This window comes from Talaromyces atroroseus, assembly GCF_001907595.1.
Source record: "Talaromyces atroroseus strain IBT 11181 chromosome Unknown scaffold_12, whole genome shotgun sequence".
NCBI lineage: Eukaryota > Fungi > Ascomycota > Eurotiomycetes > Eurotiales > Trichocomaceae > Talaromyces > Talaromyces atroroseus.
In genome coordinates, this window is record NW_017971444.1 from 269,497 (window position 1) to 290,463 (window position 20,967).

Sequence of the window (20,967 nt, forward strand, 5' to 3'; positions counted from 1 at the left end):
ATAGGGCTGTGAAACGAATTCTATCACCAGCTTGACGAAGAAATTGAATGAATGGTATCTTATAAATTCATAAATCAAAAAAAAAAAGAGAGGAAATTATACGCCGTTGGTAGTAGGATTAGATGCGATGACATTTGGTCGCCATTTCGCGAGGACTTTGCTGGCTGATGGGCGCGCTTCTTCGTCTGTTGGGATTGGGTTCGTTAGTTGGTGATGCGTGGGTAGACAAGAGGGGAGGGGGGAAGGCTTACAGGTATTGTATATCTCTTCTAGGGCGTTTAGACATATATCTCTGGAGGGTGGTCTGAACATTATGAGATAACTAGATAGCGGGAAAGGGTCAGTCTGTCTCTAGATATACAGAGATAAAGGGTGTGTAGACTCACTGTAATGCTTGGACACAGAGATTGATGCGCTCCGGATCCCGGGCCAGAGTCTGCACTCGCCCAATAATAGGCAGCGTGACTTCAGGAATCTCGCTGAGAAACCTAATGAGAATCTTGATGTCACGCGCATCAAGATACGGCAATATGCCACCAAGAACTTGCAACACCCACGAGTCATAGTGCAAGGGTACAGAGACTTCGTCACCATTTTCCTTCTTGTGCCGAGAGGCTGCTACTGCTTGCATTTGCATTCGGTCATTGTACCATTCTTCATTGAGCCACATGATGGCAATGTTGATCCTGGAACGGAAATCCTCGAGAACATGACGATACAGCAGTTGGCGGATGTAGTTTGATATGGTAGGTCGGCCGTCTGAAGTCCGGATTTCGCCCGCAGCGGCCTCGAGTTTTGCGGGTGCTCGGGTGGCCATGCGCACAAGCATGGTTATCCATGCCTCCTTTGAGTCGAGGGAGCCTCCGGCGAGACGCGCAAACCCCTTACGGTCCAAGGCTGCTGTAGCAGCAGCACTACCACCAGCACCAGAACCTGGGCCTTTGGCAGCTGATTTGAATGGAGTCGCGACCACCATTTCAAACACGCGGTCGGCTGCTGCGCGGCCGATTTCGTTGGCTTCGCTTTCTGTGAGTGGTGGAGGTCTGCTGAGCTGGAATGGACCAAGCTCAGGCTCGACTTCGAGAATTGCCGCCCCGGTGTCTTCTGCTTCCTCTTCGGGAATGTCCATTGGCTGGTACTCGGGTTCGTAGTCATCTTCTTCATCTTCAGCTGGGGCTTGAGCCTGCGCTGCTTGGCGTGCTACAAGGGTTTGGTATCGGCCGCGTATACCCTGTTGGATGTCAGTGAAATGCCCTTTTTCTCGACTTGTCTAAGGATTGCAGCTACTTATCTACTCACCTCAGTCGCTTGATTCAGTGCGTTGACATCAACACGTCCCAGAACGGCTACGGCAATCTTGACGATGAGATCGGGGGGCAGTTGCTTAACGTCAAATGAGGACAAGCCAATGTCTTCGGTAAGAGTGAACAGCTGAGAATAGCTGACTGGTCCCGAGGGAAGAGGAGGGATTTTGAGTAAAGGAGGAGTCTCAACACCGAGCCGTGCCCTTTTGGCATTATCTAGGCCGTCTGTCGGTTCGTTTGGCAGCGCACGTTTTCGGGATGATTCGTCAAACGCCTCTATACAGTTCTGCGCCAACCTTTCCATGTGTTGTTGCATTTTGCCAGCCAGTGGATGGTTTGGATTCCTGTAAGCGATAAATATATTAAGCACACATTTCCGTCAAATTATCAATCGTCAATAGAACTCACCTTTTGAGCAGATTTATCAGTACGGCGCGAGTCGTCCGCTCCATCGACTTGATCTTTACACGCATGGTAGGAGTCAAAGGCCCCATTACTCCTTGCACAGGGTTGAAATTCAGCAGTGTCTCCAATATCTTATTGGCAATAGTAGATCGTGTGCGGATCAGGATGCCGAGACAGTTTATTGTTGCATTCACGAGAATCGCATCACTTGAGTCATTCAATTAGTACCTCCCAATCAAGTGTCAAGTACGTAGTTTCTTACTCCGAGTTATCCTGGAGAACGGTCAGAAGTCGATCCAGCAGACCGGATGCTTCGGCTTCAAGATTAGGTATTGACAGCAATGCATGAGTTCTCGGCACAATGGCGATAGAAGTCTCGTTTTTCTCAGGCCGCTAAAGAATAGAGGTCAGTCGATAGTTGGCACAAGAAGGATGTTGTTTTGTTACGCACTCTGGGATCGGCTATAGGACCCGGTGTCTGAACATGCACGACCTTCTGCACGAATTTGATGCAGCATACCCTGACAGGGTGCGGCGCGGTGTCCATTCTTTGGAGGATATTAAGTTTTATCGCAGTCATCTGCTCCCAGGTAGCCTTGTCGTCTGGGCGGTGAATTCTGAGGCGCAAAGGAAACAAAAGCAAGTTAGAGATCCATAACGTTTCGACGGGATGAAGCTACAGTCTGTCTGCTCTACGAAAAGAAAATTCCGCTGGATAAAGATAAAACCTACATCTGTCTGAAGACAAACGGGTACAGACTGGACGCAGTCTGCACAACGCTCTTAACCACCGCGACATCCTCCGCCTTATTCTCCAACAGCCCCTGTAGTGTGGGCAGCACAGTGCCAGCAAGCTGCTCTTTGCTGGCCGAAGGCAGCGTCGGGTTTGCGAACGTCTCTGCAAGGAATTCTGACCCCCATCGTCGTAATTCTAGCCGTGCATTGACGCCGATAATAGGTAGGATGCCCTGCACCACTTGTGGATAGAGCGCGGCGTCGGACAGGACGAGATTGCGAGCTGCCGCGAGCTGGGTGAGTTGCTCTTTCAAATCGGGTTGAGCCATCGTTGGTTTGGACCAGTTTTCGCCCTTTGCAGCAGGTGCCAGGGGGGCAAGCACCGCTATGGCCGGGGAGAAATTGGTGTTTTACGCGTGGTTCTCGTGGGATTATGCACTTGGGGTTGGCCTGACGTACTAGAGCTTGCTTTTCGTTCTGTCGTGTGTATGTTTGCCGGTTTGCAACGCAAGGATGAATGTGCAGGACAATCGTGTTCAATGGGTGGATTCGGAGGGCAGTTCCAGAGGTGAGCTGGGGGCGTATGAAAAGGAGAAAAACATCCAGGGCTACGAAGTACGAGGTCGCGAGGATGGTTGACTGTCGTCGTGCTTGAGGTCTTTTCTTGGCTTGAGCAACCCAGCTTGGCCGCATGGACCAATCAGCGCGGACCTGCACCGCCACAGCAATGTTTCTTCCCAAGTGTACAATTATTCACGTTTATTGAACTACTGAAGCTGTCTATCATAGAGCTCTATATAGATATAGCCCTATGGCCATAAATACATACATACTTCGGCCCTGTCAAGGAGAGACACTCGTGTACTCTGTACCATCACCATTGAAGCGCACAGCCACACCACATGTGGTTGCCAAGCCCGGCCTGGCCATCATCTCCGACATTTCCTGAGTTCGAGATCATCTCGTCTTCTTCCCCTCTCCCTCAGCAACCCTCGAAACATCTTCGACGATCTGGTTCCAAGATGCCATCCGGAATGTACGTCCCTCACCTGCCTGCCTCTCCTCCGCCCACCGGCCCTTGAAAAAGCAAACCAAGAAAAAGGAAAACAAGCAAAAGAAGAACAGAAAAAAAAAAAAAAAAAAAAARAAACCCGCTAACATGCCCCAGCTTCAATTCAAGTTACTACGGCAAGGACTACCGAGCCGGAGCAGCCCTGCTTCGTGCTCGGCGGCCATATCTAGTCAAGAACTCGCTGACCGGTCTGGGTCTGTTCGGGTTCGTCGTTGGTGTTTGTACGTCCACCATCTATATCTATCTATCCATCCATCATCTTCCCCAAACAAGAATTAATCGGTTATGTATTCAGACGCCTTCACCATCCGCGCAGTCGGCCAAGAAGATTTCTCCGATGTCGTTGTTCCAGACGCTCCTCCTGTCGCTGCTGCCAACAACAAGCAATAAATATCTCCCTTTCTATACAATGTACAAATACTCCCCTTCGACTTCTCAAACTTAATCGAACGGAATAACACGGCGTTTGGGGATATCTGTTTGTTTTATTTTCGAGCGTTAGGTTATTGTTATATCATTTTATGGGAATGGGCGAAAGGAGACGACGAATTCAACCCTTTTTATTCTTTAGTGTCTATCTTACTAGGCCGTAAGGTCCATACCCATTCAAATCAATCTGTGGAATATTTCTTCTGCATTGATTGTGCTTGGTTTCGGCGAGTATTATAGCTGTAAGACAGGTTCATGATATATCTTCGCACCTGTTTAAACACGGAGCATTAGAAGAGACGGATATCTATCCAAGTAATCATTCACTCATTATATACACAAGACAGGACAGGAAAGAACACCAACAGGAGAATATAGCTACCTAATTCTGATAATCCAACCCTTCACACCCTTTATATGCTATGCATATCACTTTTTTTGCTTGGAAAAACCATGTCAAATCAATATTGAAAAGCACACAACCCCCCTAAAAAAACACCTAAATATATATCACATGAAATCAAAACAACAACAGTAATCCCAACTGCTCATCCGAATACTGATGTACAAAATAGAGCTTGATTGATCTGCGCTTGAAAAAAAGGTCATGAGGCTCCCGGCGAGTATGTGTGTATGCGGAGATGTTTGGTCGTAAGAAATAGAGGTATCGAAAAACAAAAGAGGCAGCATAATCTATTGATGACACATAAAACAGAACAGAGATTATATGGAGGAAAAGCACATAGAACAATGTTATTAGTCGTGTGGTACGTATGTATATTCACCGTGCAGTCATCCGGCTCGGCCCCGACCCTGTCATTAGCCCCGAGTGAATCCCTCCAAGGCCCTTGTTAGAAGTCGATAATGAGGGAGATTGCTCTCGTTTTGAGGAACCAAACAAACCGAATCGCGGAGGAGAATATCCTGGATTTCGTGCCGCGGCCTCATGATGTCTAGCCTCGAGATACTGGTTTGATGGATTTGAAGAAGAAGGCGGCCCTTTGCGGACATCAAGTGGAGACGAGCTTTGAGATCGAAATCCAGTCTTTCTGCTTTCCATAATATCATAATCAACACCGCTGGGTTGACCAAGCCCATGGTGTCTATGATCCTGCTCCATGCCATATGGGGTATTAGCCGTCGAAGAGTTGGCTGCGGATGCATTATCGGCAATAGTGGAGGCAGATCCATTCGGCGCATTGATATCGATAACTCGCTTCTGAGCTGCTGGCGTTGTAAATGATGCCATGCTGGATAGATGTATAGGCCGGTTCGCTTGTAGATATTGGGGATTGTACCATGCAGAGAGATCCTGAAAGCCTTCTTCCGCAGTTGTGAAGCGGGGCATATCGGCACGGATGACCCCTGAATGCGGTACCACAGCTGGTCGATGCTCGATGGAAATCTTGCCAATGGTGTAAGTTCGCAGTAAACCAGAAAGAAAGAACAAAAAACAAGGAATCAACTTACTCCCATTTTATCGAAATCGTCGTCTATTTCAGTGCCGCGAGCCGCAGACAGGGATGGTGCTGCGGGAAATCCCACATACTTTGCGACTCCGGCCATAACTGACACCTCCTGATTGTACGCAGCCTGCTGGGATATTTGCTGTGATCTCCTGGTGGGGAAGGGAATATAGTGATGAGCACCGAGCTCGTCGGTCTTGAAACGGTCATGCTGAATGGCATAGAATTGTTTGCTAACAGCAGTAGAGTGCCTCTCCCGTGTATCTCGTATACGCTGGAAGTAAGTGCTATGAATTGAAGCTCGATCGGAAAGACTTCGACTCATCAGAGATTGCAGACGGTATTGGAAAAGTGTGTGCTCATAATGTACTTTTTTGTCGCGGTGACGCTGCAGACATTCGAGTTGCCGTAGTAGCTCGGGGTGCGTTGGCTCGGGACTGGTAAGTTGTTCCAATTCGCGATCAATCTTCGCAATTTTCTCGTCGTATATTCTATGAAAACACCAGCAATTAGTTTCTGCGTCTACTGATCCAGCATTAAATGGACTCACTTATCGCGCAGCGTTGCAAATTCTTTTTCCAGAACCGCCAGAGCATCGATTGCGGCAATCTTTCGAGCTACTGTGCATGAAACTATTAGTAAGAAGGCACCGCGCAATCTATCGAACCAACCAACTTACACTCTTCTTCAGACTTTGCAGCAGCGTCAGCGTCGTTAACGTCCTCGGCGGCGTCACCGGCTTCGTCGTCCTCTGGTAACGGGTCCTCTGTACTTTCCACCGCGACGTCTCCATTCTCCAATTCGTCCTCTACATCTCTAGCCTTGCGCCCTTTTCGTTTGGTCTTTTTACCTCTCTTCCCTCGGCTCGAAATGATGGGAACAGCAGAATCTTGTGCGTCATCTGCCGGGGTTCCCTTGCGAGAGGCTTCAGTTTCAGGCTTAGTAGCCTCTTCAGTTTCCTCTCGGATTGCCGAAGTGTCGGCAGCCACCTCTTCACCAAACTCTTCACCCTTGAGGGAGCCACGGCGTTTTCGCAACGGTTCATCGTCACCGACATCTGCTTCAAAATCTTCGCCTGCTTGTAGACGTTTGCGTTTCTTTCCTGCTATATCTGGAGGCGAGTGAGGGTTTTCCGCTTCGTGGGGGATTATTGTTGCCACATCTTCTGATACACCATTGTTTTTGGATACGCGGCGCGCTTTGGTCGGAGTTTCGTTTAGTTCGTGCTGGTCGTCGTCGTTGTCGTCCATTTCATCATACGTTGTGGATTGCGCAAGTTTGCTAGGACTGCTTTCGAAACGGCTTCCTCCACTCAATTTGATGTTTCGTGAAATACGATGATTGCTGGGAGAATCCTCTAAGCGTTCAGTTTCCGCTTCAGAATCTGCCTCCTCTGCGGTAGTAGGTTGCGGTAGCGGCGGCTCATCGTCCAATGGTTCATTATCAGATACGTCGTCTATTTCACTCAGACTGCTAGATCGACCATCATCACCAAGTGGGTCAATGGAGATGTCTAGGTCACGGTTGGTTCCTGCCAGCTCCACGACGGTTGTGGCAATCGGCTCAGTGCTCTCAGCGACATCCATGGCGGAAGCGCAGCCGATCAATCGACAGGGATGATATTTTGTTCAAAAGAAACTTAAAAAGACAAAAAAAATGGTAGTTGGGCACTCGAAATCGTCACAGTTGACTAGGTAGAAAATTTGTTAGCAAAGGCTCAACGTAGCAAGATGGCGAATCCAAGAAGAGGAAGGCAAGATTAATGGAAAAGAAAGATAGTAATGCAACGCATTTCCAAGCTATAACACAAGTAAGGAAACACAAAAACAGAAGTATCACGCCGTCTTCTCGTGCAAGTATGTTGACGAACTTTTGTGACCGGCGGCTGGTTAGCTGTCGGGGCAAATTGGCCCGCGCTGGAGGTTTCCCTCAGGCAAGTCCAAAAACAAGCAGAATTCCCACATCGCAAAAGCACAATTTCCGGAGATTCTCACCTTATGTAAAAGCGCATTCAGCGACGACCTCAGTTTCGGTATGGCGACGTCACTCGAGGAGGTCGACACACGGTAGACCGACGACAGCCAGAACCCCCACCGACACAGAAGAGAAAAACCGGGTATGCCTCCCCAAAGAAGAGTTCGCTGCGCAGACAAAGCAAGGCCTCGGCGTCAAGAAGACGATAAGTTTATAGCGCACAGAGCGTGCGGGACCTATGGTGTGTGTGGTTTGACCAGGCCAAGTTGAAGCGAAACGATCAGCATTGGAAATCGAGGAAGCTCCCGAAGGCGGAGAACAAGTGCGAGAGGGCAGCCAAACAGCGGAGGAGCGAGGGGATGCGAAGCGGACGGAGAAGATGTGCTATCTGGAGGAGATTGGCGAGCGATGGTTGTTTTACGAGCTGAAGCGCGGCGTGGAATGCATCGCAGAGAAAAAGAGGAGCGAGTAGGTGTGCAGGTGGACACTGTTAGTGACCTGGTTCCTGTGCCGGGGCGGCCTTTGGGGGAACTGGAAAAGCGTACATTGACGACATCCAGCCAATGGCCGCCGTTCTGCCGCGAGCGGTGCGGTTCTGCCGCTCGTGATCGCTGGCCGTCGACGCGGCTGGAGGCTTTTCTCGGACGCGTGTCGCCCAATCACCGCCGCTAGGGCCTCTCACCGCCCGGGATTCGGCTTTCGCTCGCCACGTGACCTCAGCCCGGATGCGTCTTGCATTTTTGCAATCTGCTCTGACGTCTCCAAATTGCAGCCCTTTCTTCAGCAGTCTTATAATTTCATATTTATAGTGACCATATACTCTAACAGCAAGTACATAAACTCGTAGTAAGATACTAGTCCTGGCCAATTATGGGGCGGGCTCATCTGTTCTAATCCGGCTGTGTTGATGAGCAAATGGATAGCTATGTTGGTTAAACCTCGGAACCAACTACAGCTCATACACTCATTTCCCTTTACCTGCTGTTGATACATGTCTCAGTGAATCTATCAGGCAGGGTTTACGTCTTGCCAGCAACTATGTCGTAAGACATTTTATTCATCTACAGGAAGTGAATTTTGCGCAAAAGATGAGCTCATGGGGTGATTCTTATCGTAGAGTCACGTGAAGATAAGAAAGTTTAGAGCGCCAAGACCTCCAACATTATTTTTTTTTTTGCCGGCGAAAAAATCGCTTGCTGGATGAAAGTGTTTTGGCAGCAATTCTTGTCTCTTTTTTCTCATTTTTCACAGTATTAAAGCCTTTACATCAAGTTTACATAGCGTTTCATCTGCTAGAGAAGTGATACGTTCGAAATGACAATGGGAAAGAAATGGAAAACTAATTCTAGTGCTTCCAATGGCACAGAGGCAGTGTCTGGGCCGGCCCTTTTGACTGGCGATGCGCCAATTGATCCATTACTTGCGTCCCTTTTTGACAAAAGTGTAAGTTTTGTCCTTTTTTTTTTTATCTCGTAATTCTTGGCTTCTGGCATGCTGACGTTCTTATGCAGGCTGGACCAGTGAAGGCGCCAACAATCCAATATACTGAATTTGTACCCAAGCCACGTCCGGCGAAGCCTGAAACTACAACTACGCGACCCGACAGCAGCGCAGAGGATGGCGTATCAGAAAGTGCGGATAGCCAAGAAGAGGACACAGAAATGCAAGACGTCAATCAAAGTGATGAAGACGAACAATCATCTGCTGAAACAAAACAATCCGCAGAAGCCATACCAAGTAGAAAGCGTAAGAGAGGGAACACAGACAACCTGGAAGATGCATACATGCAAAAGTTAGCTCGCGAAGAACAGAAAGAAAAGGCGAGACGTGAGGCTGAAAAAACCGACGGAGCAGAAGAGGACAATGAGAGCAACAAGTCAGGAGAAAGTGAAGATGACGCTGAGGATGACGACGAAGAAAACGACAATGAACCTCCACCAGTACACGAAACTGTTTCCGGTTCCGCAGAGGCCGCAGAATTGGACAAATCAAACCGCACAGTCTTCCTAGGAAACGTGTCGAATTCTGCAATCACATCCAAAAGCGATAGAAAAACTCTTTTGACGCACGTCTCGTCCTTTTTATCTACCCTTCCTAAATCCGATGTTCCTCACAAGGTGGAATCAATCCGCTTTCGCTCAACTGCCTACGGTACAAAGCTAGGAGTTCCTCGACGGGCTGCTTTTGCGCATAAGGAGATTATGGATACTACAGCGTCCAGCACTAATGCTTATATTGTTTACTCTACCCCTATTGCTGCTCAAAGGGCTCCCAGGGCGTTGAATGGGACTGTTGTGCTCGACAGGCATCTGCGCGTTGACAATGTCGCTCACCCGTCAGCCATAGATAACAAACGATGCGTATTTGTGGGCAATCTCGATTTCGTTGGTCAGGAAACCGTCCCTGACGATGACGAAGAAGGAACAAGGAAGAAGAAGAAACCCAGCGCTCCTGCTGATGTCGAGGAAGGTCTATGGCGAACATTCAATTCCAACACAGGTAATTCAGAAAAGAAAAACGCCGGTGGTGGAAACGTCGAGTCTGTGCGTGTAATCCGCGACCAAGCAACCAGAATTGGCAAGGGGTTCGCCTATGTCCAATTCTACGATTCCAATTGCGTGGAAGCTGCATTACTTCTCGATGGCAAGAAGTTCCCTCCTTTACTACCGCGCAAACTCCGTGTTACCCGTGCAAGGAAAGCGAGCAAAAAACGCGAGACCGGCCAGCCCAGAGGCGCGCCAACTACTGACAGTGCTCGCAACACTCTCCGCGGCCGTGCCAAAAAGCTGCTGGGACGCGCCGGGGCTGCTAAAGTGCACGACGGCAAACCGTTCGTCTTCGAAGGGCAGCGCGCAGTAGAAAAGACCGATACGCCCAAGACCAAGAGCAAGTCTCGTGGCGGAAGCAAAGGAAGACCAAATAATCGAAGTTCCAAGCGTGCAGCATTATATCGTGCTTCGGGGGAAAGGGCTGCCAGAAAGGCTTCGACGGAGTAGGAAAGTATGCATTTATAGAATAGAATTTGTGAATATATCTACTGGTCAATGGCAAAAATGAAACAGTTGTCCATCTATCATACTATGTGTAAGGCCCTCGCCGACTAGATTAGCCGAATCCGAGCCAATCTCACACATCGGCGACCAATCTCGAACTTGGATGGTATTAGACGATTACTCGACTTCATCCGAGATGTCAGTAATAGACCGATCAAATCTATACTCACCTTGTCTACAGCATGACTAAATTGCTTGTTTTGCAATAGTCCTCTATACTATCTATCGGTTCCTCTATTACCGGCGAGCAAAGTCTGGCTGAGAATAATGGCCATTCGTTCACGAGGGACGATCTTGTTTTACATGTGTTATGACCTAAGAGCAGACCAATCCTCCAATTTCATCCATTCCTCGAGGCTCGTCATTGGGCACTCGATCCCAGCCTGAGAAGTCAGTTGAAATCTCTCTTCTCTTAATCACGGAGGAAAGAGAACCCACCCTTCGAATATCAGTAGCCTTAAGAATCGTCTTGTCACCGCCATCATACCCAGGATCCGTCGAGTATAGCAGCATATCGCCGACCTCGCGGCCGAATTCCCGGTCTAGCACGGCCTCCATCATACCGGCCAACGTGGTCTGCTTGTACTGAGCCGGGATTCCCGTGATGGAAGTGAAGAGGCGGATGTACTCGGACCAGCTGCAGGTGGTGCCCTCGGCCAGGTAGTGATTCCCCGGCGGCATCTTGGACACGGCATAGACGAAGTTGCCGGTGTCGCGGTTGACGTCGAGGTGCGGGATGAGGCTGTCAGGATCAGTTGGGAACAGCATGTGGCGAGTTCCATCCGGTTGCTGTCATGGCCCTGCCCATTAATATGTCATGTCTGGAAACGGAGAGAATAAATGGAGGATGTATTGAGAGAGGATAGATACCTTTTGGAAGTATGCCGTGGGTACGAAATTGTAGCTCCGGGTGAAGAATCCAGTCTGGATATACGATGTTTTAGCTGCGAGTTGCGGCCATTTCTCCTCTACATAATATGGGAATATGTCTGCCTTGGCATCAAAGTGGTACAGTTCTTGATACAGACCCTTACTACTTTTGGTGCCATGGCTCAACGTCGAAGCGAGGAAGCCATTGTCGTCCAGGGAGTCGACCACCACAGCAGCTGCATCGGCAATATTTTTGCCCTGGCGGTACTCCACGTTATACGCATGTTGGCGGATGGAAATTCCCGCATCAGCCGCTGCCTGTCGATGGTCCGGCCGGAAGAAGGGCTCCCAATAGTTGGTAACGCTGAAGATGACATTGGCGCCACGGAAAGCTGCAACGAGGCTGTCGACATCCTCGAGGTCAGCTTTGACAATCTCCATGCCCTGTGAGGATAGTTCCTGGGCCTTGGCTGAGGCGGGGTCTCGAGTGATACCACGCACTCGGTATCGGGGGTCCTGGAGGAAGCGCCGGGCGACAGAACCGCCCTGGTTGCCGGTGACGCCGATGATGACGGCTAGTTTGGACATTGTGATGATAATCCGGTAGTTAAAAGAACTGTCTTGAGATACTTCTGCTATTGCCATGGGGGCCAAGAGTTGTGGTAGTCCACTGACCCCGCACATATAAGTTGTTAGTTGCTTGATATCATCGCCTTATAAAGGTAGGGCATTCGACCCAGGTATGGTGGAAGGAAATATAAGCTACAGGCATATTCCCACTGCCACCGATAGACCAAAAAGACAGCACACAAGGATTCTGTGAGTAGCAATATTTGACATTATGTTGAGTACTCTCAGAAGTAGATCAGTCACTTGTTATACATTACTCTACTCATCTCAGGACTGTCGAATCAGAGCGCCTTCACTTACTCCGTGGCCTAGCTTCACTTTCAAGTCTGCATACCGCAAATAAAGTGATGATGGCAATGAGTTAACATATTGTAGATATAGTTAACTTGATCTGATTGGCCCTCTCGTATGCCCAGCCACAGAAGTGGCTGGTGGCGCGGCGATCTTCCGGCGACGTCATCGGAACTTCAAGTCAAAAACATTTGGTTATTAATTTCCAGCCTATTTCCCTTCAAAGTTCCAATGGGTTTCTCTATAGGAACAGTTCTGTTCCTCTTATTTCTCTACTCAATTGCATGGTACTTTAACAACGGCAGCATGGCCCGTGGCCGCGCTGGACATCGTGGCAGGGCTCGTATAGCAGTCCTACCATCCTATCCACAGCACCAAGAACCAAGGGCAGATAGCAGGATCAGCGGCTCTGACTCTGACGCGAGGAAGAAAGATGCGTCAAGAGTCTCTGCTCATGAGAATGGCAACGGACATGAAGAATATTATCCCAGTCTGGATGACGTGTCTGAGGTGCGCGACATACTCCGTCGATCATGGCCATGCCCTTCATCGTCAAGGCCGAGAAAAGTGACGCTACCCGATGAGGTGATCGATATGATCCTCGATGAGGCTGAGTATTGGCCGAGCGTGGTGACAACTCTCAGAACAACCCCGTTTGTGATTTCCACGGACGGCGATAGAGAATGTCTGAGGACTGCGCCGCTATGTTATGATATTGATGCCATGGAGAGGTCAGATGGACATGGAAACCATTACTCAGCCGGGAATAATGATGCATCACGTCTCTTACTACACAGAGGCATGCATCCATGTCGGAAAATCGTGTTCGATATATCTTCTCATGACCAAGGATGGGGCGGAGGACGCAATGATCAAGGCACTTTCCGAGGATCGTACACGTGGTTCAGTGCGTATATAAGCCCGCATAGACCATACACCCATATTGAAAGCATTTCCTCAACATCATCCCCGAATTCCGAATCGGCATCATCAGAATCAGACTCAAATTCCGAGAAAAGGTCTGTCTCGTCTCATCCAAGACCGTTTCTCCCCGAGCCCGGTAAATTGCAATGTAACCGTACTGCAACTAGAAGCTCTTCGGATTACCATATCGTTTGGCATTACCGAGATGATATCCACCCGGAATCGGATGAAGCAGAGCGTATTGAGCAAGAAACGGGTCGTGGACGCGCAACTTTAGATGGGAGGGAGGTAAGAGACATGAAAGTTGGCGATGAGGTTTCTGTTTGGCTAAGGGCACGATTTTCTGCATGGCAGAATCATGTTGATGCGCTGTCAGTTAGGGTATTCTGGGCTGCTTGACTGACGAATGGACTTTACTTTTCATTCATATACATTAATCTAATATTCGCCTTCTATTCTGCGGCGTACTTATTACGGAATCAATGGTGTCAACAAAACCTGTTCATATGTACCATAGTCTTAAACATCCTCGATTTACTTCATGTTTGTTTCGAGTACTCTTGAAGAGAGAGTCGTCCCGCACTCTTTGAAGCTGACATAGCTTTCTTTGTTTAAAAGCAGGTGTTTCACCCAATTACGGTTATGATATTTGGATTCATGAACAATTGAAACGGATTCTGCCAACAGTCACTCTATCCATATCAAGCACACGGCACACACACACAAAGACCACCAAAAAATAACAGTCGAAACAGCCCTCTCAACGGCAAAAATGGGTCTTCCTATGTTCGCCTGTCTCATCTACGTCACAGGATAAACTGCCGCTTTGGAACAAAGGGAATAAACAAGTTTAGTATCTATAAGACTTAGACGCCTCATCTGGCACTAGTCATGCTCGATCCTCATCCAGTTTCTGGCGAGTCTACATTCGTCCGGATTTGAGGGAAGAAAAAGGGTCCAGATTGAAAAGAGAACTCCATCTCATCAAAGGCAAAGACCAAAATGGACGAAATTGAGAGCGAGAGGGACTCCGAGATTGAGACTGACAGCGAGACCGAAAATGAGAATGTAAGCGAAATGGAGACAGATATTGATGGTGAGGCCGAAGCCGAGGAGGAGAATGTACGTCAATCCAATACTTACCTACCTCCCTAAAACTCTTGCGGTGAACAGAAGAAGAAGAATAAAAAATTAACATAAGAGTAGTGCGTGTCAAGCGAGTACATGCAAGCCCTTTACAAGGAGTACAGCATCTTCAAAGGCGTCCGATGCGCGCGCGACATGTGGCTGAACGTTCTCCTGCGTCACTTTCGAAGTGAAGAAAACTGCGGCATCAGTTTCCAGTGCGACTTCCAGAACTATGTCACTGCTCCAGAGCGTCCTGTGTTTGTAGCACACGTTGTCAACATGACCGAGCCTTCTATTGAAGGCGCGACTCGAGTTGTGATAGCCATGTTGGAGGGGGGCTGTGAGTGTGTTGACGAGAACACGCGTCCACCCTTTCAGGAATCTGACATGGTGGTATGGAAGAAATTCACGGATGAGGTTTCTGAGTACCTTTTGAAACTTCGTGGTCGTATTGTGCGTCAGGACGGAGAGGAGGAGGTGGTGGTGGTAAGGGGGAAGACTTTGTATGCTATCACGATAGCTGGCATGTTGGCCAAGTTCTATGCTCTGGAGCCTGATAGTGAGTGCCTGATGGATTGTTCGGGGACGAATGGCGAGTATTTTGATGTCTTTGAGGATATTTCTGCCATTGATATGATTGCGGAGGAGATTGCTTTGGAGGTGGGTTGTTTGCCTGGTACAGAGGATTTGTAACATCTTATCTTCTTCAATTGAATATCCAATCTAAGTATACAAAGAAAAACTATATAGAGACAGCCGCCAAAGGCTTGATACATGTTCCAGCTTGAGAGTAATTATATTCCTTAGTCTCGCTCATAGGCATTTAGGCGGTGCCCGTTGGGATATATGACTTTGTTGCTCTTCCTCCTAGTCATCCTGAACTGACCACCTTTTGGCGTCCGTAGATATACTCCGAGTATAATTCATCTGATTTATCTCCATATCTTTCCTATAGCCACAATATATCCCTGGCTTCTACGCAAGAAAACCATAGCCTCTTAAGAGTTATTCATATGAATAACTGAATTGTTATCAAATAAACGCGAATAATATTTTCCAAAATACGAAGAAGACCTAAAAAAAAAGAGACAAAACAAATGAAATATGTTATAAATGAGCGTGTGTGTGAATATATCAAAATGCAACAAAACCAAAAACAAGATCATGCCGCTGAAAAGAAAAGAAATCTCCCAAATCCATATGTCCCCGGCTCCTTTCCATGCACAGTATATATGTCATATAATGTAATAATAGGTGGTCGTTCAGTCATTGCGTCGTCACATCTTCATGTAGTACATGTCAATCCAATCTTTGAAAAAATTTGAAACTTGAAACTTTGAAAATACAGGGATGCTGAATGTAATGTTCTCATGGAGTACAAACGTTGGATTAAAAGAAAAGATCAGAAAAGAAAAAAGAAGAAGAAAAACAAATGAAATAATTGTGCCATGTTGGTAAGTAAGGATTTGTCTCTCGAAATGATTTAGAAAAGAGAGATGCCAATCAATCAAGGAGTCGACGAACGGACTGTCTCACCATTCGACTTTTGGCCCTGCTCCTCTCTACGAGCGATCACGGAGGGAGAATTCGAGTATAAGATGGTGCCGGGGTAGTAAATGCAGGCATTCATCTTCTCTTTGTCATCCGCAAAGTCCTCATGGGCAGCCTCCCTGTAAATCCGGGGGAAGACTCGGAGAAGCACATGGCGACCGGACTCATTGCTGCTGCTACCGCTGCCGCTGTTGCCATTGACCCCTTCAACGGCCCTGCCGCATGTATACTCGTCCCAGCCGTCATTGACATCGCCTCCAGACTCTGGCGCTGGCATAGTGGCAAGCACAAGCTCACGCTCGACGCGGGCATGACGCCAGGTCTCCGCGGCAAGCTTGACAATGCGTCTGACACCGCCGAGCAGAGCGTCGAGCTGTTTCGGATCTGCGAAATGCTTGATATGGTCGACGATTTCGTCCACGATCACAGCTGCGACTACATTGATAGACTGCTTCGCGTCGGATGTAGTGTATGCGGCTTTGAGAGTTTGCTGTCTCCAGAACGCTTCCCGACGAACGGATTTGCGACGGATGTCCATGGACAAGACCTGGAAGAATGTATCGGCTTTGTCGTAGCGGCGTCCGAGCGTGAATAGGAAGGGTTGGAATATGCGGTAGGTCAATGTTTTGGAGATGACGTGCTGGATGTAGGCTGATCGGAGCTCACGCGAAGCTGTCGTATTGTCTAAAAAAGACGGCATATCGGGAGGGATCTTCTCTAGAATGTCCTTTGGCGGGTCGATGGGGAGGTAAGAGAAGTGTTCCTTGGATAAGTCGACAATCAGTTGGCAAAGTTGGTTGAATGAGTCCACGCTATAGTTCAAGATGGTATTAGAATTTGTCTTAGATGTTATGTGTGAACGCGTGAAACTGAGGGGAAAAAAAAAGAAAAAAAAAAGAGAAAAAAAAGAAGGGATCACAAAAAGTATCATTTGTTTTTCTCATGTGCAGTCGTAAAAAGTCGTAATTCGTAATTCATAGCTCATAAATCGTAATACATGAAATAGGAACAAGAAAAACAAAATGAAGCCAAATAATTTTGCTTCAGTACTTACAAAAATTGATCACCCTTCGAAGTTTTCAGGTCTGTTGCTTCGCCTAGGCTTGTCAACGTCTTTCTCAGTTTCTCGCGGTCATTCTCCATGTTGTCGATGGTTCGGCGCATTTCGTCAACGGCGGATTGGAGCTGCCTTTCACGCATCATGTCGTCGCGCTCCAGGGACTCTCTCTCCCTTTCCATGCTGGCTATTTCATCCAACTTTTCGTTGAGATGTCTCTGGAGGGTTGACTTTTCGGCTGCCCATGTCTTTTCCTTCTCATTGTAGTCCCTCGAAAGCTTGTCGAAGCGCTCCTCCATTTCCTTCGAGGCTGTCTCGTGAGTACTGCGAAGGTTATCGATCTCATTGGAATGTGTATCACGTAGCGTGTTGAGCTCTGTTGAGTGCCCATCGCGCATGGTATCGAGGGCCGCAGAGTGGGATCCTATAAGTTCTTCCTTCTCCTCGGAATGCTGCTTATGGGCTTCCTCCAACTCTTTATGCTTGTTGTCAAGTTCGGATTTTCTAGACTCCAATTCATCAAGTGTTGTCTGTAGTTCGGCCTGAGTAGCGTGTAGTTCATCCTGTTTGTTGTGGAGGTCGTCTTGTGCTTGCTTGATCTCTATCAACTTGGCTTCAAGCTCCTCCTTCGTTGCATCTAGCTCCCTCTCCTTGTTCTCCAAGTCCTCGGACTTGTGCACAAGGGAATCGCTGACCGCTTGCAAATCGCTCTTTGCAGTCTCCAAATCGGAGAGGGTTTTCTGAAGCTCGGCATGTTTGTCGTTGATTGCCGTTTCGTGTTCCGCTCGCATGTTGTCATGTGCCTCCTCCATTCCACGCTGTTTCTCCTCCCATTCAGACTTCAGAGCTGCCTGTTCATCGAGAAGCTCCTTTTCGCGCTCGTTGTAGCGCTCGTTGGCGGCAGCCTCATCTTCAGCTCTGATCTCCTCAAACAAATTTGTCAGTTCTTCTTTTTGCGTGGCCAGCTCGGATCTTTCATGCTCTTTCGCCTCTTCCAAAGCTCTCTCATGCTCTATCTGCAGCTCCTCAATCTTTTTTTGAAGAGTCTGGATTTCGCTCTCGAGCTCTGACTTGAGGGTTTCGAGTTCCTCATTCTGCTTTCGAGACGCGTCGAGATACTCTTTCAGATCCTTGGCTTTCTCCTGCTGATTTCCAAGCTCCATACGGAGCCCACTGATGACATCCTTGAACTTGGAGTATTCTTCTGCAGTCTCTGTTGCAGCTTTCTTCATTTGGCCCTGGAGTGCTTCGATGTAGAAGTCCTTGTGCATGATGGCTTGTTCGTGTTGAGCCTGTAACTGCCGTGACTCAGCCTCGCTGGCTTGGAGCTTGTTTCGGGTCTCTTTGAAGCTATCCAGCAAACGTGTAATGTCGGGCATGGCCTTTTCGATACGACCTAAGAGATGGTGGTGCTCATGACCAGGGTCCTCTTCTGCATGCTGACTATTTGTTCTGTCCATCCGATAACTATGGCCACTGCCGCCAGACAAGGTGCGATCCATCCTGCCATTGTAATAACCGTTGGAATAGTCTCTTGCGCCGTTTGGATATGCGCTTCCACGTCGGGGGTACATATGCGGAGATGCCATTGGTGTATGCTCCATTGTCGGAGAGTGATAGGCTGTGGCGAAACTGGCAGAGGGTGATGCTACACTTCCGGGGTGCATTGGTGGAGGGCCAGGCATACCAATCATGTAAGGATTGTATGCTTGCATCTGAGGGCTAGCGTATTTGTAGGATGGCGAGGTGTGATATGCAAGAGGTGAGCCGCGGCGAGAGAGAGGATGATCAGCCGGTGGTGCTGGTGCTGGAGAATGCACTGAACGTGGCTGACTCGGGACGGGCGATGGTAAGGGTGCAGGCGCAGGCGCACGGGGTGTCGGACTCGCAATTGAGTGTGTGACGGGATTATCCTCCGTTGGCTCCGGCTCTGTTTCTGCTGGGGCCTCTTTATCGTCCTCCGGGTGGTCGTGCTTGACTTCTGCTGTCTCTGCTGCCTCTGCCGGAAGTTCTTGACCAGCCTCTGTCTGAGTATCCGCTGGAGTATCTTCTGGAGTCAATGCTGGGGGCTCTTGACTAGTCTCTGCTGGAATTTCTGCCGTAGTTTCTGCTGTAGTTTCTGCCGGGAGCTCTCTATCAGTCTCTTCTGGAAGGTCTTGAAACTGCTCAGGCTCTTCACGGTCTTCCCAGGAATCCACCTCTTTCTCCTCCTGTTGTTGACCTTCGGGCATGCCTTTGTTTTCTGTTGATTCAGTCGGATCGGCTACTTCAGCCGGCTCTTCGAATGCTTCGTGACCCCAGTCGTCTTCTGCAGGTTCTTCAGCAGAAACTTTGGTTTCAGGCTCCGGGGTCTCTTCTGGAGTTTGCTCCGTTGGCTCTGCAGCAGCCTCTGCTGGGATCTCTGCTGGGATATCTTCGTCGATTTTTTCCGGTGCCTCCTCCGGCGTTTGTTCTGTGGCCTCCGGAGATGGTTCCGTTGTTTCCAGTTTTTGTTCTGCTGCTTCGTCTGAAGGTTCTGTTGCTTCCGGAGCTTGTTCTGTTGCTTCTTCTGGAGCTTGTTCCGTTCCTTCCAGTGTTGGTTCCGTTGGTTCCGTTGGCTCCGGTGCTGGTTCTGTTACTTCTTCTGTTGCTTCCGGTGTTGGTTCTGCTGCTTCGGGCGCAGGTTCTGCGGCTTCTTCTGAAGCTTTATCTGCTCCTTCTGGTGCTGGCTGTTCTTCGGAAGCTTGTTCTGTTGTTTCCGGGGTTTGTTCTGTTTCTTCAGATGTTGGTTTGGCTGCTTCAGGTGCTGGTTCTGTTGGCTCGGGAGCTGGTTCTGCTGCTTCTGGTGCTGCTTCTGTTGTTTCTGGAATTTGTTCTGCTACTTCATCCGACGGAACAACGTGTTCAGGCTCCTCGGGGAAATCCTTTTCCCAAGAGTCATCAAAGTCTCCAGCTATGTCTGGCTGAGCCGGTTCTGCTTGAGCGTCTTCAAAGGTATCTTCGGCCGCTTCGGAGTTAGGCACAAGCAAGGGCTGTGGTTCTTTCCCACTCACTGATTGGGCGGGTGAATGCTTCTCATCTGGCATCAACAACGTAGATTCGTAGTCCTCGACGTGTGGTTGATGGGGAGCAACCACGCTCCAATCTTCAGATGACTGCAGTTGATCCGCGGCGTCGCCTTGGACTTGTTCAAGGTTGGCGTCGGCAGTTTCTGTTGATGGTGGTAAGTCTACTACCTCAGGAGTAGAAGGGGTTTCTGTATCTTGGGGAGGAGTGTCCTCCTCCTTTTGTTCGTTTAGAACAGGCGAGGGGTCCTCGATGACATTTTTCTTGCTCTCAGGTAGAGAGTTGTCATTCTTTTGGTTTTTCTTTTTATCTCCCTTCCCCTCCTTCTTCGACTTGTTTTTCTTGCCCATAGTGTGACCACGTTACGGGCTTTTGACCGATGAAGAGGTGGGTGAGAGTAAGAAAAAAGGAACGCGGGCTGATGCTAACGTGTTTCCAATCGTGGATTAACTGTCTGCTATTCGCTTCTGTTGCTTATTGCAAAGACGTTGAGATAAGCAGAGACAAGACTAGACGACCAAGTCCGGCGTCAGTGACACAGGCATTTATACAGATATGGTGTGTTGCTGGAAGAAATAATAGGATGATGGATGTAAAGTGGCCTAGTGTGAGGCTTGTCTGGTCGGTTCGAATTAAAATGCAACGAGGCGACTGGGTAGAAAATTGAGTGGAGGATATTAATGGAAAGAAAAAGAAAAGGAAATGGAGTCACCACTTTTTTTCTGCCAAACGAATATAGTACACAGCAAAACGATTTATTAGGTGTATAGCGACGATCAGACACCAACAAGCAGGTAGACGATTCGGGAAGTCGACGGCGTCGAATGTTGGGCTGCTAAACCATGTGAAACAGGGAAGAGCCAGAAACTATACGTAGGTAGCAATTATATACTTGTTGCAACAGCAAGATAGAGCTATGCCAGAGGAGACCGTTTGTGTGCTCTTGTCAGCAAAAAGTGCATCGTGCATGGAGCGTCCCACTTTTTGGCGGCACACCGCAGAGTCGCAGACCCTCGTTGATGGGCAGCACCAG

At 48.6% G+C, this 20,967-nt stretch overlaps 8 protein-coding genes across 8 annotated transcripts; 4 read left to right on the plus strand and 4 right to left on the minus strand.

The window, feature by feature from the left end:
* Window positions 1-96: 96 nt before the first annotated feature.
* UA08_07794 (hypothetical protein) lies at window positions 97-2,773 on the minus strand (the record flags this gene model as incomplete). The annotated part of the gene is made up of 8 exons (XM_020263021.1): window positions 97-185; window positions 252-322; window positions 387-1,231; window positions 1,300-1,648; window positions 1,713-1,916; window positions 1,972-2,102; window positions 2,161-2,326; window positions 2,442-2,773. 8 exons carry the CDS (start codon window positions 2,771-2,773, stop codon window positions 97-99), a joined length of 2,187 nt encoding a protein of 728 aa, XP_020116908.1.
* Window positions 2,774-3,346: 573 nt separating this feature from the next.
* Window positions 3,347-3,906, plus strand: UA08_07795 (hypothetical protein; the record flags this gene model as incomplete). Its single annotated transcript, XM_020263022.1, has 3 exons — window positions 3,347-3,480; window positions 3,613-3,737; window positions 3,812-3,906. 3 exons carry the CDS (start codon window positions 3,347-3,349, stop codon window positions 3,904-3,906), a joined length of 354 nt encoding a protein of 117 aa, XP_020116909.1.
* Window positions 3,907-4,726: 820 nt separating this feature from the next.
* On the minus strand, window positions 4,727-6,997 carry UA08_07796 (hypothetical protein; the record flags this gene model as incomplete). Its single annotated transcript, XM_020263023.1, has 4 exons — window positions 4,727-5,350; window positions 5,416-5,902; window positions 5,962-6,043; window positions 6,091-6,997. The coding sequence occupies 4 exons, from the start codon at window positions 6,995-6,997 to the stop codon at window positions 4,727-4,729; spliced, it is 2,100 nt and encodes a 699-aa protein (XP_020116910.1).
* Window positions 6,998-8,699: 1,702 nt separating this feature from the next.
* On the plus strand, window positions 8,700-10,381 carry UA08_07797 (Nucleolar protein 12; the record flags this gene model as incomplete). Its single annotated transcript, XM_020263024.1, has 2 exons — window positions 8,700-8,828; window positions 8,897-10,381. The coding sequence occupies 2 exons, from the start codon at window positions 8,700-8,702 to the stop codon at window positions 10,379-10,381; spliced, it is 1,614 nt and encodes a 537-aa protein (XP_020116905.1).
* Window positions 10,382-10,753: 372 nt separating this feature from the next.
* On the minus strand, window positions 10,754-11,896 carry UA08_07798 (hypothetical protein; the record flags this gene model as incomplete). The annotated part of the gene is made up of 2 exons (XM_020263026.1): window positions 10,754-11,227; window positions 11,309-11,896. 2 exons carry the CDS (start codon window positions 11,894-11,896, stop codon window positions 10,754-10,756), a joined length of 1,062 nt encoding a protein of 353 aa, XP_020116906.1.
* A 639-nt stretch (window positions 11,897-12,535) lies between these two features.
* Window positions 12,536-13,552, plus strand: UA08_07799 (hypothetical protein; the record flags this gene model as incomplete). Its single annotated transcript, XM_020263027.1, has 1 exon — window positions 12,536-13,552. The coding sequence occupies one exon, from the start codon at window positions 12,536-12,538 to the stop codon at window positions 13,550-13,552; it is 1,017 nt and encodes a 338-aa protein (XP_020117082.1).
* A 603-nt stretch (window positions 13,553-14,155) lies between these two features.
* Window positions 14,156-15,052, plus strand: UA08_07800 (hypothetical protein; the record flags this gene model as incomplete). The annotated part of the gene is made up of 3 exons (XM_020263028.1): window positions 14,156-14,275; window positions 14,360-14,941; window positions 15,032-15,052. 3 exons carry the CDS (start codon window positions 14,156-14,158, stop codon window positions 15,050-15,052), a joined length of 723 nt encoding a protein of 240 aa, XP_020117081.1.
* Window positions 15,053-15,788: 736 nt separating this feature from the next.
* Window positions 15,789-20,284, minus strand: UA08_07801 (hypothetical protein; the record flags this gene model as incomplete). Its single annotated transcript, XM_020263029.1, has 2 exons — window positions 15,789-16,644; window positions 16,887-20,284. The coding sequence occupies 2 exons, from the start codon at window positions 20,282-20,284 to the stop codon at window positions 15,789-15,791; spliced, it is 4,254 nt and encodes a 1,417-aa protein (XP_020117080.1).
* Between the last annotated feature and the right edge of the window lie 683 nt (window positions 20,285-20,967).